Source organism: Marmota marmota, unplaced genomic scaffold, assembly GCF_001458135.2.
Source record: "Marmota marmota marmota unplaced genomic scaffold, marMar, whole genome shotgun sequence".
NCBI lineage: Eukaryota > Metazoa > Chordata > Mammalia > Rodentia > Sciuridae > Marmota > Marmota marmota.
Window position 1 is genome coordinate 19,782,643 of NW_026000057.1, and position 19,585 is coordinate 19,802,227.

General features: G+C 38.0%; 1 protein-coding gene and 1 pseudogene across 1 annotated transcript in view; one reads left to right on the forward strand and one right to left on the reverse strand.

The window, feature by feature from the left end:
• LOC107141131 (broad substrate specificity ATP-binding cassette transporter ABCG2-like) overlaps nucleotides 1–12,047 on the reverse strand; it is a 25,672-nt gene extending 13,625 nt beyond the window's left edge. The window contains exons 1-5 of the mRNA XM_048813593.1: nucleotides 11,678–12,047; nucleotides 4,832–4,891; nucleotides 4,117–4,231; nucleotides 3,376–3,554; nucleotides 2,025–2,156 (exon numbers count right to left, since the gene is read on the reverse strand). Coding sequence (XP_048669550.1) covers nucleotides 2,025–2,156; nucleotides 3,376–3,554; nucleotides 4,117–4,231; nucleotides 4,832–4,891; nucleotides 11,678–11,880 — 689 coding nt within the window. The 5' untranslated portion in view covers nucleotides 11,881–12,047. The remainder of the gene's footprint in view (nucleotides 1–2,024; nucleotides 2,157–3,375; nucleotides 3,555–4,116; nucleotides 4,232–4,831; nucleotides 4,892–11,677) is intronic.
• Nucleotides 1–19,585, forward strand: part of LOC107141308 — a 303,686-nt pseudogene that overhangs the window by 181,907 nt on the left and 102,194 nt on the right.

Below are 19,585 nucleotides of genomic sequence, written 5' to 3' on the forward strand. Positions count from 1 at the left end.
GGGGATGGTAGAGGATAGGAAAGGTAGCAGAATACAACAGTTACTAATAGGGCATTATGTAAAAATGTGGATGTGTAACTGATGTGATTCTGCAATCTGTATTTGGGGTAAAATTGGGAGTTCATAACCAACTTGAATCTAATGTATGAAATATGATATGTCAAGAGCTTTATAATGTTTTGAACAACCAATAAAAAAAAATTAAAAAAAAAAAAACAAAACATGTAATAAAAAAACTAAGAGAAAAAATTTTGTGACATTAAACTTAATAAAGATCTTTCAGATAGAAAAAAAAAAAAGAAATAAAAAAGAACTATACCAGACGGAACCAGAACCTCTGGAATAAACAGCTCTTGCAGGAAAAATACATGATAAACCTTGAATATTATAGTGATCAAGAAGTAAAAATTTCTAGAAGACATTAAAAAACAAATACAAATACCCAAAAGCCACAGTGAAGTGGATTTCACTGGCCAAATCTGAAATAATTTGATCATTAAAACAGTGAAGAACAAATTAACCCATTGTGTCAAACAGAAAATGAATAAGGAAGGAGAGAAATTTATTCCTTCCATAGAATGTCAACTATTGCATGTTGGGTAAGTGTCACAAGAGCAGGCATTATTGGTGTATGTAAAACTAGTGGGAAGAGATTTGGTGATGAACAGAACATAGGCATAATAGCCAAATATCTTCCCTAAAAAAACAGTAATCAATTACAAAGGAGATGAATAGTAATTTCCCAGTAGAGAAGCCCAGCAGATCCCAAGATGACAGAGATCCATACCACCTGAGGTATATGCATAACCCTGGCTGTATTGTTCAGAGAACAGCAGAGTTTCATGGTTGAAATCAGCTCGTAGAAGACAGGGATAGTCCCAGCCAAGGGTCACTCCATAGAATGGACTAAGAATTGCAAGGACATGACAGGGAATGACTAGGAACTCTTCTAGATTAGAGAAAAAAAATAGGAAAAACAGAAAAAGCCTGTTTCTGCAAAGGATCTTGAGGCACAAAGGAAACTGAGATGGCTCTTCTCACCACCTCACCATGAGCATCCTGGTCCAGGCCCTATCCTGCCTCCACAGCTCCTGCCCAGTGTCCTTCACTCACTCTTGTCCAACGCACAACCTTCCCCACAGTCTCTGCTCTGTTCTGACACTCTCCAGATGCTCTCATGTTCCCTAGTTACAGGAAAAGCCATTTGTCTTACAATGCCTTTCAAGAACTAAGCAGCCTGCCACAAACCCAACTCTACCTCATAGTTTATTCTAAAGGATGGGTTAAATTGTGGCCTCCTCAAAATTTATATGTGGAAGTCTTAACCCACTGTATCCCAGAAGGTGGATACATTTAGAGGTAGTGTCTTTAAAGAGGCACTTAAGATTAAAGAATGTCATTGACTGGTGGCTTCTCAACTGACTGTGTCCAGTTAAGAAGGGATTAGGACAGAGACACACAGGGCAAAGATGGCCATCTTCAAGCCAAAGAGAGAGGCCTTGGAAGAAACAATCCTGTGGACCCCTTGATCTCAAATTCCAGAAGAAAAAAAGAAGCTAGAAGAAAAGCGATTTCTGTTGCTCAGTCCACAGCCTGTGGCATTGTTATGACAGTACAGAAACCAACCTTCACTCCCCTCAGTCACTGGGTGCTGTCTCTGAGGCTTTTCTGATATTCCATACACATCAGGAATACTCTACCTCAGGGCCACGGGGTACTCCTTCCAACCAGAACTCTCTTCCGCAGGACCTTCAGGTCCCATTCCCTCTCCTCCAGCTCACATGCCCATGCTTGTGGTCTTTCCTGACCCTCATGCTGTTTAAAAGAGCTCCCCACACCCACCACAGCCTTCTTTCCCAAGCTCTTGATTAATCTTTCTTGTTACTACTTCTTTGTTAATTGTTTTTCTCTAACAAAGAAGGAAAAAATCCTGCAGTTTACTTCAGAATCCCCTGCAATAAGAACACCTGTACATAGAAGTGGTTGAAAATAGAAAACAAAAACAACATTCCCATAGCACTTACCTTTTTAGGAGTGAAAAAACAGTATTTGCAGTGCTTGGGTCTAGACCAGTTGTTGGCTCATCCAGGAACAAAATGGCAGGATCAGTGATCAGCTCCACAGCTATACTAGTCCTTTTTCGTAATTCTCGAGGTCTAACCTAAAACACAGATTATTATCATTATCAACAGAAAACTACCAAAGTCACTCTCTTTTGTTGAACTAACCTGTGCCAGCCCTGCTAGAGAAACTTTATGTCATTATCATCATGATTTTGAACAGCAAGGAAATAGGCCCCTGAGGAACAGGAGGTTCTCTTTTACCAGATAGGTAAACTGAGGCTCATGACAGAGCTGCTAAGTAGCTAGACCCGACAGAAAGTCCAACTTCTGTTCTTATCAAGTCAAATATTTAGTTTGAGCAACTTAAGGTAGTGAGTGCTTAATGGGAAAGAATAGAGTGAAAGAAGCTACCAAAGTGGAAAGACAACATTAGTTCAATAAATAAAACCAAAGTAATGACAACTCAATCAGTCACAAAGCAAAAATACGTGGAAAATCACGGTGGCATCATAGGGTTTTCAAACAAAAATATATTTCACATAAAAACTATCAGTAAGTATAACAGGAAGCAGCTGCCAGCTGCTCTCCCCCAGTCATCATTGCCTCCTGGAGGGGAGATCACAGCAGGTGAAACCAGAGCCATTATATTCTAAGCAGCTCATTATCACCCAAAGATCCAAAGGTCTGCTCAGCAAAACTTGTGTATGGGGTGTTCACCTGTCAAGCTCACCCTCTTCTCATCATCTCGCTCTGATCCTGCACATCCACAAATGGAGGAGTTACTTGGTCTTTGTCACTCTTGCCCACAACTCTACTTCTCATTCCTAAAAATGTCTGCCTTATAAGAGTCTGGAAATACATTGGCAGGAGAATGGGAAGAAAGGAGAGAGGGAAAGAGGAGCTGAGAGGAAGCTTGCTCTTACTCTTGCTCTCTCGCTCTCTCTCTCTCTCTTGCTCTTGCTCTCTCTTCTCTTGCTTTCCCTCTCCCTCTCCCTCTCCCTCTCTCCTCTCCTCTTCACTCTCTCTCTCTATGCTCTCCTGCCTCTTTCTTCTATCTTTCCCTGCTCTTTCTTTCTCTCTCTTTTTTTCCTCTTTTGCACTGCTGCAATAAAGATCTCTTGGTCTCTCCGAGTGTTGTGGTCACTTTCCTTTCAATTTGACCATTGTTAGGATTATTTCTCTGCTTAATTTCCCCCTTCACAGTATGCAACTAGTTACTTTTCTCATTGTTAAAGAAAGCAGCCACTTTTGACCATGCACTTATGACTAAGGGTCATATTATCCACACAGGAATCCTCTTTCTGGTTATGACTGATCAGGTTTTATTTCCCATATTACCTTGGAATTTGCCACTCCATCCAGATTTAACTCTTTCATAATATCGTTAACCCTCTCATCTTTTTCCTGATTTTTCATAGTTGTTGGAAGTCGAAGGGCTGCTGAGAACTGTAAGTTTTCTCTCACCGAAAGGGTGTGCACCACAACATCATCCTTAAGAAAAATGGTATTTCAATGAGACAAAGAGTCTTTTCTAAGACCATCACTCTGATATATGTAACTTAATCCCCAGAAGAAACATACCCAGTGTAACATTCTAGGTGATCCCCAGCAACAACATCTGTGAACTGCAGTCACTCTATGTACAGACAGCTACAGAGCCCAAGGCAGTCATTCCATCCACAAATGCATACCCAGATGAAGCACATGTAATTATGATGACTCACACTGCTTTGCATGATGGTTTACCAAAGGCATCTTCTAGGGGACTCAGAAGTTTGAAGGAAAGGCAAAAAGGATAACAGCAGACACTTTTGGAAGTGATACAACAGCTAGAACGATATCACTGTCCTAAAAGGGTCATACTGCCAATCCTCTCTACCTTTCCATTTAATTTCACCACCAATCTTATGGGATTTTATGAAGACCTACTGTACAGAAAGATGATTCCATAAGCATGTCAGGTATTCATCTGGGAGCATACAAAATGTCAAGCCAAGGTTCTTTCCCACACAGAAAAGGAGGAAACATGAAAATCAAACTCACTGATACATACTTGTACCACGTAACCTGAATTATATCTGAAATTCGCAGGTTGATGTACTCCATTTATCAAAACTTCTCCAGATAATCCACATGGATCTTTCCTTGCAACTAAGATAGCTAACAACCTATAAAAAGACAGATATTTTCTGAGTTATTTTTTCCTCTCCACACAGGCCATATCAGTTATCCTGAATCCAAATTTTGTGCACTGGAAAATGTACTAGTCGAGAAGTGCATGGTTTAAATAAAATTTTATCTGTATCCATATAGGTACACAATTCTCACCTTCCTTTTCATTATATGCTACAAAAAGCCCAAAAATTAAAATGCAAGAAAAATTTAGCTTATCCAGAACAGTCCTCTCAAGTGACCCCCCCTAGCAGTCTGACCTTGGAGGATCCTGCCAGGCAATGTGCTCCTTTTTCTAAAATTTGTGTCTTCAGTCTCCCCACTTTTAATATTATCCTCTACTTTTTCCTACCCCTTGTTTTATAATATGGCCAACCACTTTGTGTCTATCACCTTTAAGCTGTGTTAGTGGAGCTGGCCTAATAAGACTTTCTGGTCCTTGGGATAAGCTAGTCTAACTGCATTTTATCCCCAGGACTGAGGCCCAGATTGGAAATGTACTGCAAAGTCTTAACCAACACCTGCTCTGTAAAGTGATTTTTTAAAGCACACTGAAATTGCACAGAAAAGGCTTACTTATCTTTTGTTATACTCACGAGGATTTGCCTCCACCTGGGGGTCCCATGATGGCATTGAGGCCAGGTTTCATGATCCCACTGTAAACACAAAGTGACTTATTGTTTCATTTTAAATGAATCTCTATTGCTTTGTAGTCTGCACTGAATATACTTAAGAAAGACGGATGAAATTGCAAACAGAAAACAAGTACCAAAGCAAAGAGGAAAAAAAAGAATTGATGATTAATAGAAGTTCAGTATACAAAAGATGTCAGTCACTAAACAGTACCCTATAAGAAAGAAGGCTAGGTCCCTCTAAATTCCTTTCATTTATTCTCTAAATCACTTATCCCTTTTGGAAAATGACACATCCAAAAAATTCCTTGAAATTGTCCTGGGAATATAGATCAGTTGCAGAGACAGCAGTTAGCATGCAGGAGTCCATGGGCTCCATCCCCAGCAACAACATCAAAAGTTCCTTGAAATAAGTAACAGATTCTCTCCAGTAAAGTCAGTGCCTCCCAGCACAGTGTAGAAGTACATGAGAGCTTCTGAGAGTTGTTCAATGATTAGTATCTTCCATTGACCTCACTTGCTACCTAGCCAGCCCTAAACAATCCATCAACCACTGGCTTGGAGACTATGAGAAGTAGTGATGTCACTGCTAATCTCTCATCAGACCAAAACCCAACATATCTTAAGTAGAAATGAAAAGCTAGAATGGAGCCTTCCAGAGGACAAGAAAGCATTACAGGTACTTAACACTAATGAAAAGTCTCAACAATTAGAAAAGGAAACACACTCTCACAATAGATCAGCTCCTTCTTTGTTAAGTGTCCAAGAGCAGATGGCAAAATTCTCAATTTAGAATTGGAAACATAACTTATCAGGTAATGTCATAAGGACATCCAAGTATAATTAAATTTCCTACAAACTAATTAGAGGCAAGGGTAGTGAATATTTAGATGGAGTTGGAAGAAGGAAAAAAAAATAGCAGAACCACTGTGGGTACACAGGCATGGTGAAAAAGAGGCCTCATTTAGCCCTTTCAGAATGCTGGTGTCTACAACCAGTTTTTCATTAAAATTGTATAGAGGTCAAGATGTATTCTACACAGGAAATAGTATCTATTCCACATGCAAGGTCAAAGCTGATAGGTACTTCATTCTCAGACAATGATTCCCACAGAGGTCAATCCTAGATTACCCAATTGTCATGTGTTATGAATTTCCAGTGCAACTTCCACATGGTGCTCACATCCAAGAGGACCTTGGCATTCACTTCTTGTGGCACCTGATCTGTCACCATTATACTACGACTTGCTGGAAACCAATCTGAAATGCACCCATCACTTTGCTCACTAACTGAGGAACCTCTCATTGAAACATCAGACAATGAGAATTCCATAACCTCGGAATAAACTGTAACAGGAAAATCACTTATTCTTTAATAGCCTTTCACCTCCCAATGGGAAGACATACCATTTATGGGGTAAACTTCAAGGTGGGTTCATCTATAATGCTTGTTTCATTTTTTTTTTATTAATAGCTACCTAGACTCTGCTTCTGAAATGACCAGAAACAAGTTTGATATTTACTAAGGTTTCACTGCCAGAAGAGTTTTCCAGGTTTTTGTAATACCCAGTCAAATAAAGACTAAGAGATCTTGAATTATTCCACTACAAACTGAACTTGGATGGGTTAAGACAAAGAAATTTGCTTGCTTTGACACTAAACTCTAGCATTAACAGAAAACAATGATGTACAATCACAAATGCAAGGGTTCCCAGGTAGAACAGTGGCTAATTCCATCTCCATGACACAACACAACATTAAGTGTATATGATGTACAGACAAGACACTCTTCTATGGCATGAGATAGAGCTAAGAATGAAAAAAGCAGAAAAACAAAAAGAAAAAAAAATCTATCCCTCTCAGAGTTTATATTCTAGCCAAGGAAACAGCAACACTACATCAGGTCACCTGTGTCTTCATCAACAGTGGTTTGGGACAGAACCACACTTTTTGGGTTATATAGTATCTATAGCTGTTTCCATGCTACAAAAACAGAGTTTATTTTCTACACACTTGAATAGCCCATAAATTTTAAAATATTTATTATTTGGCCTGTCACAGAAAGGGTTTGCTGGCCTTTGTTCTAGTATCAGTTCCACAACTCCTTGGTTTCCCTGCCCTACCCTCTGCCCTCAACCCCCTCCCTGTCCTGGAGATTGAGGTCAGGGCCTTGCACATGCTAGGTATGTGCTCTACCACTAGCTATATCCCCAACCCCTTCCACCCTTCTTTCACACCCCAAAAGCCATTTCTAGCTGGGAGCAGTGGCCCATGCCTCCCAAGTATTGGGAGGATGAGGTAGGAGGATAGCATGTTTAAGGCCAACCTGAGAAATAATCAATACTCTGTCTCTAAATAGAAAGGACTGGGGATGTAGCCTGGTGGTAAAGTGATTGCATACCATGCATAAGGCATTGGCTTTAATCCACAGTACCACAAAAAGAAAGAGAGAAGGAAGGAAGGAAGGAAGGAAGGAAGGAAGGAAGGAAGGAAGGAAGGAAATAAATCATGGCTTACTGTTATTTATTGCTTTATGGTGTTTGTATACTGTTATTTATTGCTTTATGGTGTTTGTATACATTGATTCTCTTTATTATACCATAAAGTTTGTGAATAAGAACTGTGTCACACTGTCACCATTTTATCCTTCATCCATTCTCCATAGTAAAAAACATACTGAATTATAAATGTGTGAAATAAAACTCATCTTAAGGATTCCTGTCACATCTATTACATTTTAATGAAGAGTGCTTAATTGTTTGGATTTATTTTGTTTGTGGAAAAGTAGTGTCAAGGCCATTCTTGGAGCATGGCCCACCTCCCTATTCGCATGCTCACTCAACATCCATTTTCTCAAACTCCATGATCCTGGAACTTTCAATTTAGGGTTACAAGTTGACATTGTACCTTTTAATCCTTCCATCACACCAGAATAACTCAGTGAAACTGATCTAGTTTTGTGCATCCAGTAGACTATAAAATTTCTGAGAACAGATGTCATATCCATCACTAGCAATTTGCAAAATGCTATGCACCTAGCAAGCCTTCAAAATTCAAATGAATTGCTACATTTTTGTAAAATTGGAGTTATTTTTAAGACAGCAAAACAATCTTTTTGATAAAAAAACTAAACTCAAGAATATAGAACCATCTCATTAATATATACAATTTTTATGTTTTAATGAGTCAGTTAAAAAACAAATTCAGCCCAGGCATAGTAGAGCATGCCCATGATCCCAGCTATTTAGGAAAATGAGACAAGAAGACTACAAGTTTGAGGCCAACCTGGTTAACGTAGTGAGAGCTTGTCTCAAATTATTAAAAAATCAAAAACTGCTGGAGATGTAGCTCAGTGGTATAGTACCTGCCTAGCATCTTCAAGGCCAAGAGTTTGATTCTCAGTACACAAAAAGAAACATTTTTCCATTTAATTAATAAAAAGAAGTAGGAAACACCTTATTGAAAATATGTATATTCTGACTGGAAAGAAAACTTTTGTCACATTTATACTTGTGATTTGATGTTCAGATAATATATCAGACATTTCTATTAGACTTGCCCTTCTGCTTTATTTCTTAGTAGAAAGATGAAGGAAGTTCTGAGTAGAGGTGCATAAAACACTAGCACCCAGGAACACAGGCTAGGAAGAAGGGTGGGAGGAGAAAGGAGAAGCCAAAGGCTGGACATATGAATATATTAGGATTAAGAGAACTGACTAAACAAATCAGTAAGTATAATAAGAATAATGAGAGCAAGATTTTTGAGCAAGTTTGAAAACATGGAAATGTGAAAAGACTCTAAAGCATTCAATTGAATTGGTACATTAATGAGAACTCACAGTTTTTAATCTATACAGAGAATTATAGAAAAGTATAGGTGGAAAACTCCCAGGGTGCTGTGGGAGCAGTCATCTGCTGTTCACCACTCTTGTTATCCCTCTTGGCCAGATCCATATGCATGTGCACACAGAGGCAGTTTTTTCCTTAACAATGTTATAAATGTATGTGTATGCATGTGTGTATGTATACATGCATGCATATCTTCCCTAGGTCTGTCCATTTAGAAGACCTAGGAGCAATGACACACCAATAGCAATAAGCATTCTAAACACTCAGATGTTGGTCTGTAAATACCATCCTCCACAGGAATGAACAGCAGCTGGCCCCAGGTCTGGCAAAGTAATTATATGGTGAGTCTGGAACTTCTGTGGTGGGGCGGCTAGGTGGGTACTGAGATTGAACCCAGAGTCTTGTACATGCTAGGCAAGCTCTCTACCTCTGAACTACATTTCCAGCCACTTTTAAATTTTCTTTTGAGTCATTTTATCTCTAAGCTTCGAGGATGGCCACAAACATGTGATTCCCCCTGCCTCAGCTTACTGAGTAGCTGAAATTACAAGCCTATGCCATCATGCACATAGGAGTCTGGAACTTCTAGCTGTGCTAAGGAAGTCCTCAAAGGATTAGGGGATAAATCAAAATAAAAAGGGACAAAGGGAACTCTCTTGGGAAGATTTTCCACTGACCAAACCAGGAACAATAGGTGTATCAAGGTAAATAACCATAACCATGCATTAGTATTGAATGCTGCTGAATGAAATAGGAATTCATGAGTCAGTACAGTAAATGAAAGAAAGAACCATCAATGAAGCTATTTCCTCTTCTAGAATGAAAATTATGAGATGATAAAATAGAAAATTACTACCACCGCGTTGCTGATCCAGACAGCACCCACAAATGGGAACTGAAGCTGGTGAGTTGCAGCTCAATGAGGAGCAGGATTCTGAAACATTGTCAGAGCATCTGCCCTCATAATACTAATAATGTCCAAAGAGGAAAATGGCGGCATTATGGTGAAGTTTGCAGACAGCAATACAGCCAGGTGATCAGTATTAAAATCACCAGCAGGGGTTGGGACAAAAAAATACCAGATTGTATGAACCTGCAGAGACACGATGTGGTGGCCAGTCAGCTATGTGAGGAGCAAGGTGATGGGCAGCCCTGAGGACCACTCCTTCCTTCATTCTGAGGCTATATTTCCCCTCAGCTATTGCCAGAAAACAACTGGTGATTATACATAAAAGAGTCCTTCTTTCTGCAAACTAAGGAGGAGTTAGGGGTGAAGGAGCATCACCTGAACAGCCTGCTCTCAAATGATTGCCAAAAAGCTAATGGCAATGAGTAAGGAAAGAGACACAGGGAGGGGAGCAAATGCAGTGCAGTGTGGACAGTAGGAATCTGGTAAGAGGATTAGGTTTGGCATCACTCAAAAAAATTATCATTCTGCAAATCTACCAAAACGCATAATAAATTTTCCTCATGATCATAGGATATGTGTAGATCTACTGGAATGCTGAAATACATTTTTTTAGATAGATCATCATCACTGGTGAGGGAAAGCCCAAGCGATGGGTATCATGAGAATAACCCTTCCCTGATTCCAGAGGCTCTACTTATTTGAAACCAGCAAACAACGGAAAGATTGGAAACATGGCATGGATGACTCTTCTCAAGGAACTGTGAAACAGAAATGTATTTATGAATACCCATACTTATTGTCTTTTCAACTGTAAAAATTGTAAGTATGGCAATACATGACTGCACTTTTTTAAGCCGTGGAAAGCACTAGATAATGACCTCCTCCTTTACCAAGAAGTACACCATTTAGGCACACTCAATATGAACCTTGATTAGAAGAGACGGTGCTTGGAGGTGCTAGCTAGAACATATAAGCACACAGTGTGCACTTTACAGCTATTCAAACCTGGCCGTATTCAATTCCCGTTACTTTCTGCCTCTTTCATCACAAAATCTGAAGTACCAACATTTTCTTGATTATGTTTCACAAAATGCTCTCAACTGTTCATTAGTCAAACCTATTGACTCATGCAGCTAAAAATGAAAGTTTTGCATCCACCATTATTCTCCGTATTCTCCTAGTCAGAATGTAACCAACATAAGAAAGAGACAAGAAGACATGACCTCAGGTGTAGAGCATGGAGAGAGTTCCAATCTGCACAGAGCTCCAGGCCTCAGCTCAGTCATCATTCAGATCCTGATCATTTTGCTCTCACCCACATGTAAACATAGATAATCCTCAACATTTCCTTGCCTCTAAGGAAGATGGCTGCTACAAACACAGAAGATCACAGTCACACACAAAATATCAAGGAAATAGGACAAACATCTGATTTCATATAGGTCTATAGCCACACCAGATTAAAGGCCTCTTGTCACCACCTGCCCCTGTCCTAGAGACTCCAAAACAAACAAACAAAAAAAAAAGTTGCTCACTTGCTGTAGAAATAACGATTTTATTTTTAAACAAATAAACAGAAAAGACTTGTATGTTGTGCTGTCTGAGCCAACCAAAATTCACTTTCAGTCATTGTGGAAGGAAATTATAGCCTCTGTTCTCTAGAAATGAGAAAAACAGTAACAACCCCAATGTCTAGCATATGCAATCTATTTGAGATACCTGACAATGAGAAAGTTTTACAGACATGCTCCTTTCTCTCCAGACTTTAGTTCCCACTTCAAAACTAAATAACACATTAATTGTTTGGGTTCTCAAACCCAGAAAGCAATAATTTTTACAAAGAATTTGTGAGTTCCTTTCAAAGTTAAACCTACTTAACAAGTGAACCAATCATTTCAGTCCAAGTTTATCCAAGAGGAAAGAAAGCATGTGTCTACATGTCTCTACAAAGACTTGTATACAAATGTTCACAGCAGCTTATTGGTTATAGGCAAAGCCTGTGAGGTTCATGGTAGGTCACTAAACTGATTTTTTAAAAAGTTCATGCACATACCTGATATTCCATAGTATTTCTTTCTCAACTGTTCTTTGTCGGAGCAGAGAGCCTCTCTTCTCTTGTCCTCTATAGCAGATGTTATGAAAACTCAACACAGCTCCTTGGGTAATTGTCTCCCCGTCAGTAGAGATCATCTCAGGAAGGCCATTGGTGTGTCTTTGTAGCATTGGAATAACAACCTGGTCATTATTAGAAGACATCTTCAGAGATTTTGCCTTCTGTAGAGAAAAAAGCAATAGTAAGTTGATTGTCTACATAAATGAGATTGTAAACCCTAGATAACAATACAATTAAAGCAAGACTATTTTAAACTGTGCTGCAGTGAGTAGATTCCTTACCAATGAACAGCCCACATCACTGTGATAAGAACAACCTTAGAGCCTAAAATGGCAGGAAGACACTATGAACACCTGCATTCCAATCAGATGTCAAGTAAGTTCCTAATAAGAGTTCAGAGTAGGAAAAGTACTCAAAACACAAAGTAGGAAAAAGAGGTAAAGGTTAGACTTGTCTGTCCTGAAAGGCATATGACAACACAACTTTCTTTCAGGGACAGCGTATGTAATCCTCATGTACCCCTGCATTTTTTTTCTTTAATATTAAAGTTTGTAACATTTTTATTACCAAACAGGACAGAACCAAGCTTTCACTGACAGGAGGAATTTCTCTGAACATATGGTTCCACACTTTACATCTCTGCATGTTATGGACCTTCAATCAACCAGGCAGATGTGATGGTGTGGATACAGATATCAAGTGTTTCTCAAAGGCCATGTACTTGAAAGCGTGACGGCCTGTGGTGCTAGTGGAGGGACCTTTTAGAGGGGGGGCCTGGCTGAAGGAGGAAGGTCACTGGGGATGTATTCTAGGGGAGGTATATCTTGTCCTGACTATTTCTTTACTCTCTTTAACTCCTCACTTCCATGAAGTGATCAGTTTTCTTACTCAATGCCCTTCTGCCATGATGTTTCTGTCCCACTGCAGTCCTAAATGTACTGGCGCTGGCTGACCATGGAATGAAACTTCTGAAACCATGAGCCAAAATAACTTTTCCTCCTTTAAGTTGATTTTTACTAGTATTTTGTCATAGCTATGGAATTCTGAATAACACTGAAGGTATACTCCCAAACTGTTTGCATTTACTTAATCATTTCCTTATGGGAAAACATTTAAATTTTAGAAAGATTTAAAATTTAATATGAAAATGACAAAATAAGTCAAACCAATACTTAATCAGCTCACAACTTTCAGGCAAAAACTGAATATTAAGTGTATAAATGGATTTTTTAAATGTTTCATCAAGCAACTTTAAAAAGGCCCCTGAGAGATTTAATTAGAGTAAGACATTATGCTAAACTAAGTTCATGGAGCTAAGTTCCATTTTTAAGAGCCAAAGTCAGCCATGAAGAACTTTATCTGTGCTTATGGTGGAGTAACTAATCCAAATAAATCATCCTTGGAAACAAAACAAAAGTAGAAAAAAGCATGAGAAGTGGCAACGTAATAGTGGTCCACTTCATGCTTTGAATACAAACCTCACTGCTCTGCCACTGGTGGCTGATTTTAAAACTGATCATTTTTTCCTTCTTCTTGTCCCTCTCACTCTCCCTAATTTAGAAGCATCAAGATTAACCCGATTTCTGTCCTAGGCCACGTTATCTGTCTTTGGCTCACTGAGCACAGGAATGAAAGAATCCAGATTTCTGGGTTAGCACTAGTAGATATAAGATATGGCTCTCTCTCAAGACAAAGAATAAAGTGTACTCCTAACAGGGCCTACCTGGAGTTGAGGCTTTGCGTTTCTTTTTAATTTTTTCCACATTTTTAATTGGTGCATTATATTTGTATATAATGATGGGAATTGTTGTTGTGTATTCCTATATACAAACAATATAAAATATAATATGATTTGGCCATTATTATTCCCCAGCACCTCCTTACTCCCTCATTGCCTCCTACCCCTCAGTCCCTTTCTTCTATTGATCTCCCTTTGATTTCCTGAGATCCACCCTCACCTTTCTTTTCCTTTTTCCTCTCTAGCTTCCTCATATGTGTTTAATTTATTTCACTTAACATAATCATTTCTAGTTCCACTCATTTCTGTTCTTGCAAATGACATAATTTCATTTTTTCCTATAGTGGAATAAAAATCCACTGTGTATATATACCACATTTTCTTCATTCATCTTTTGATGGACACGTAGGCTGGTTCCATGGTTTGGCTCTTGTGAATTATAGTGCTATAAACATGGGTATTTATGTATCAAAATAGTATGCTGACTTTAATTCTTCAAGATAAATACTGAGGAGTGGTATAGTTGGATCATGTGGTGGTTCCATGGCTACTCTTTTGAGNCCCAGGGTGTAGGCTCCCTATTTACCTCTCTTATTGTTTCTTTTGCTGAGAAAAAACTTTTTAGTTTGAGTAAGTCCCATTTGTTGATTCTAGTTATTAACTTTTGTGCTATGGGTGTCCTATTGAGGAATTTGGAGCCCGACCCCACCGACTGTAGATCGTAGCCAACTTTTTCTTCTATCAGACGGCGCGTCTCTGATTTGATATCAAGCTCCTTGATCCATTTTGAATTCACTTTTGTGCATGGCGAGAGAAAGGGGTTCAGTTTCATTTTGTTGCATATGGATTTCCAGTTTTCCCAGCACCATTTGTTGAAGATGCTATCCTTCCTCCATTGCATGCTTTTAGCCCCTTTATCAAATATAAGATAGTTGTAGTTTTGTGGATTGGTTTCTGTGTCCTCTATTCTGTACCATATGTATCTGCTTTTATATCAGGACCATACAGTTTTTGTTGCTGTAGATCTGTTGTATAATTTGAAGTCAAGTATTGTGATGTCATTAGTATTACTTTTTTGGCATAAAATTGCTTTGGCTATTCCTGGGTCTTTTACTCTTCCAATTGAATTTTAGGACTGTTTTTTTCTAGTTGTACGAAAATGTCATTGGTATTTTGATGGGGATTGCATTCAACGTGTATATTGCTTTTGGAAGTAAGGCCATTTTAACAATATTAATTCTGCCTAACTCAGAGGTCTTTCCATCCTCTGAGATTATTTCAATATTCTGTAGTTTTTATTGTAAATGACGTTCACCTTTTTGATTAGATATATTTCTTTGTTTTTGTTTGTTTGTTTTGAAGCTATTGTGATTGGAATTGTTTTTTTTTTATTTCTTTCTCATCACATTCATTGTTGGAATATAGGAAAGCTATTGATTTTTTATGTTCATTTTGTAACCTGCTACTTTGTCTAATTTACTTATTAACTCTAACAGTCTTTTGGTGAAGTATTTGGATCTTCTAGGTATATGATCACAGCATCTGCAAACAGTGATATTTTGACTTCTTCCTTTCCTATTTTTATCCTATTTATTTTCTTCTCTTGCCTAATTGCTCTGTCTAAAATTTCTAGCACTATATTAAATAGGAATGGTTAGAATGAACATCCTTTTCTTGTTCCAGATTTTAATAGAAATGCTTTCAAGTTTTCCCATTTACTATGAGATTGTGTTTGGATATTTATATATATAGCGTTCTATCCCTAGATTCTTCAGTGTTTTTATCATGAATTGGTGCCAAGTTTTGTTAAAGGCCTTCTCTGTACATATTGAGATGATGAACTAAATTTTGTCCTTAATTTTATTTATGTAATGAATTATATTTGTCAATTTGTGTATATTAAACATCCTTGCATCTCAAGTTGCAATAAGACCAACTTGGTCATGGTGTATAATCTTCTTAATATGTTGTTGAATGTAACTTGCTAATATTTTATTAAGCATTTTTGCATCTAAGTTCATCAGAGATATTGGTCTATAGATTTCTTTCCTTGATGTGACCTTATCTGGTTTTGGTGTGAGTGTGAGTCTGGTTTCATAGGACAAATTTGGAAGTGTTCCATTGATTCTTATTTCATGGAATAACTTGAGGAGTATTGGCATTAGTTCTTCTTTAAAGTTTTGGTAGAATTGAGCTGAGAATCCATCTGGTCCTGGGATTTTTGTTGTTGTTGTTGTTGTTGGAAAAGTTTTTATTGGTGTTTCTATTTTATTACAAGTTATTGGTCTGTTTAGGTTTTCTATGCCCTCTTAATTCAGTTTTGGCAGATTGTATTTGTCTAGACATACATCCATTTCTTCTAGGTTTTTCAGTTTACAGGAGTACAAGTTTTCAAAATAGTCTGTAGTGATCTGCTGGGTTTCTGTGATGTCTATGATGATTTTCCCTTTTTCATCTCTAGTTTTATTAACTTGGATTTTTTCTCTTTTCTTTTTAGTTAGTTTGATAAGGCTTATCAATCTTGTTTACCTTTTCAAAAAATCAACTCTTTGTTTCATTGATTCTTTATATGTTTTTTATTCTCAAGTTCATTGATTTCAGTTCTGATCTTAATTATTTCCTTCCTTCTACTGGTTTTAGAATTGACGTATTCTTTTTAAAGGGACTTGAGATGCATCATTAGGTTGTTTAGCAATTGCCAATAACAAAAACAATAAGTAACCATGAACTATTTGGCAGTAAAGCAAAAAACAGTTGTGCATTATGTTATCCACAGAAGAAATAATTGCAATAGAATTAATGGTGGGGGCAGGAGTTACATAAACCAATTAGTTCTAAAATGGTAAGAATATAGTTAAGAGAAAATAAAATATGATAGGAATGTAAAAAAGAGTTTACAATTTCAAAAAGTAAACAGAGAATGCAGAAGAGATGTAGCAGATGATGGTTGTAAGGAGGAGGTTAAAAAAAATAGAGGTAACAATGTAATGGAAGAGGGAATAATGGAATTTGGCTATTAGTAGGAAAGAAAAGAGAGAAATAGAAAACAATCCAAAACAAAACCAAAATATACAAAGCCCAAACCCTAACCCTCAAAAGGCAAGGCAAGGGAAAATAACTACATTTTTTAAATGCTAAAAGTGGGAAAAAAGAAACAAAAATATATATGTATATATGTCCATGAATCAACTGGCACAACTAAAATACACACAAATAATAAATAAATTAAATAAATAAGAAAAAATAATGAAAAAAATGAAGAAACCATTTCCATTGAAATGGTAAAATAGTTGAACATAGATAACCACTGTCTATGCCTATCTTTCTTTCCATTTCTCCTTGAGTTATGTACTAAGAGTGAGAGCAAGGACTGGAGATTGTTAACCCCTTCCTTTTGTGTGTGTGTTTTGCTCTCTGAGCTGCCTTTGGGAACGGCCTTACACTGACGCTTGTTCAAATAAGTCTCAGCTTCCCTTCTCACTAGTACAAGGTAGGATGGAATGGGAAGTACTATCAATAGGAGTTTTGTCTGCACAGATCAGTGCATTTCCAGGTGGGGCTGTTGCAGAGTTCTATTATGGGAATTCTAGCAGGTGGAGTTTAAGTCGATTCAGACTTTAAGAGATTTTTTGGATGGTGTATACTCTGAAGAGTTTAGGTCCATACCATTGTGGATCTCTGTCAGGAGTTTGGATCTCAGGGGCCTCTCAGGAATTCTATTCATAGGGCATGGGAGCCAATCCTCCACACTTTATGCTGCCCAGGAACACAGCCTTCCTAGGTATAGTTTTTGAGTGTATTCCCACCCCCTTGTTCAGATTCCCAGCTCACTTCAGCTGGTCATGTGAAACACCACACTTAAAAAAGAAGTAAGCTGACTCCCCTTCACTTTTCTGACTTGAATCCCCCTGGGTACAATCTTCTCTGTGCCTGTTTCACTCCTATTCTGCTAGGTACACCCTAGATCACATTGTAGGTGCTCGCTGGAACAGTGTGGCAGTGTTTGCTATGATCTCCTGGCTCTGAGACAGCAGCCGCAGTGTAGCTCTGCCTTCAAGATGCCTCTGCTCTCTGCAGCCAGTTGAGAAGCAGAGCACATTTCAAGCACCACTGCACAATGCAGCTCTGGATCCACTAAGTTCAGGCTGCTTTCCTGATCTCAGGTTCTTTCATACTAATCTGTCCACTGTGTTTCTATCTATGTTCTCCCTCCTCTGTGCTGAACCAACACCACTACCACGGCTGCCACTGCTGCAGCAACCAGCTTGGCTCCAATGCATTCACTCTTCTTTGTTTAATGTTCCCAAATTTCTAAGTCTCCAAGACACTCTTACTGTCAAATATTGAGTTTTAGTGAAATACCTCTTTTATCCATCTGTTCAGAAGCAGTACTCCTGCTGCTTGGATCCTGAGCCATGAAGGAACTAGGAATGCAGCCTTTCTCTAGTCCACCATCTTAAATCTCCCTGCATTTCTTCTTTAAAAGACCACGGTTTCCCTTAGCATTTGGAATCACAGTCTCTGGGTCAGGAATCCCCTGTACATTCTCTTTTGCTAGAAAAGCAATACAACATCTTTTTTCTTCTTCTCAAAACCTTGTCCTCATTAATGGACCAGCATCAGGGACAAGGACCCAGCTTCTGGTATCTGCAATGTGAACAGTTTTCATGAAAGCAACCAAAGCAGCAGGACTTGAGGAACTAAAATACCAGCAAGGAAGGAGCAGCACTAGATCAAACCCACTCTTTACTTTCTGTGTCTTTGTACATGAAAATTCCACACATAGTGGGTAACATTCAGGAAAACCATGAAGAAAAAAGCTGCCATATGAGTGTTCCTGAAGCCCTTGATATTTCTGACCAAATATCTCAGCAATCTCTCAGAGAGAGAAACAAAATTTGGACTTGCAGGTCAGAAAAGATCAGGAGCCCTGGAAACACAAAATTCTGAGGTCAAAGAATGTGGAAAAAATTTTTTAAAATATGGGAATATGGGCAAACAAAAAATAGGCCATAATTTGCTAGATCAAGGTAAGCTACTCAGACTTTGGTAGAAGAAAGTTGAATCTCTGTTTATGCTCTTATTTTGTATTTCTCATTACTATATGCTAAAAATAAAAGCAATTTTGTGACATCATAAAAGATACATATATTTGCTGTATCTTAAAACAAATTAATTCCTGAGTTTCAAAACAACTCCAAACTATGATGCTAAATATATGTTTCAAGAATAGGAAAATACTAAAAAAGAAAAGAATAGGAAATAGAGTCATTTCAATCAGTTCTCAAGACTACGGGATCAACAGATATATCAGGAAAATGAGATTGAGAAAAGCAAATTTATTAAGCTAATTATCAAACATAAGAACAAATATTAAAATTTACCTTCTTCTAATAAGATGTTCATAGATTTATCTAATTACAGGAGGCAAAGTTGGTGAAAACTAGTCACTGGAATACCCTATAACAACTTTTACTTTATTAAAATCCATACCCTGGGTCAGAGGTTTAAGATGATAATGAGAAATGCTACCCCTGAAGTCTCACAATGAAGGAAAGCACAGAAGCAATTAAGACCCCCCTCCACACATGTTGACACTAGGAAGACTGAGGCCCTGCCTGCCCCATAGATACTATTAAGAAAACTAGGGAGATAGCCTGGGAATTCCATTCACACCTGCTGCCTCCCTTGTATGACAGCATAAGAATAAAAGCCTTCTTCCCACAACAGTGTTTCTACCTGATTGTACTTTTAGGAAACACAGCATCCTGCAGTATTGATAACAAAAGTGCTATATACTTCAGCTTGAAAACCACACATTTGTAAAATTAGCAAATGTGGCAACTGTCTAAAGGAAAATAATTTTGTTTTTTTAAGACCTGTCCTGTTAACTATATTCATTTACCTCAAGCAAAACAAATGCAGTGAATCTCAAAAAATTAAACCTAATCATTGAATCCATTCACTTTTCAAAACCCAAAACATATCCTTTTCATTCTTGAAGCAAGTTTCACACTCTTTTATACAAAATTTCCACTTAGCAATGGGAGGCCAATGTAATAAAGACAAGAATAGTTTCAGTAACTATAACCCTTCCAGGAATACCCCAA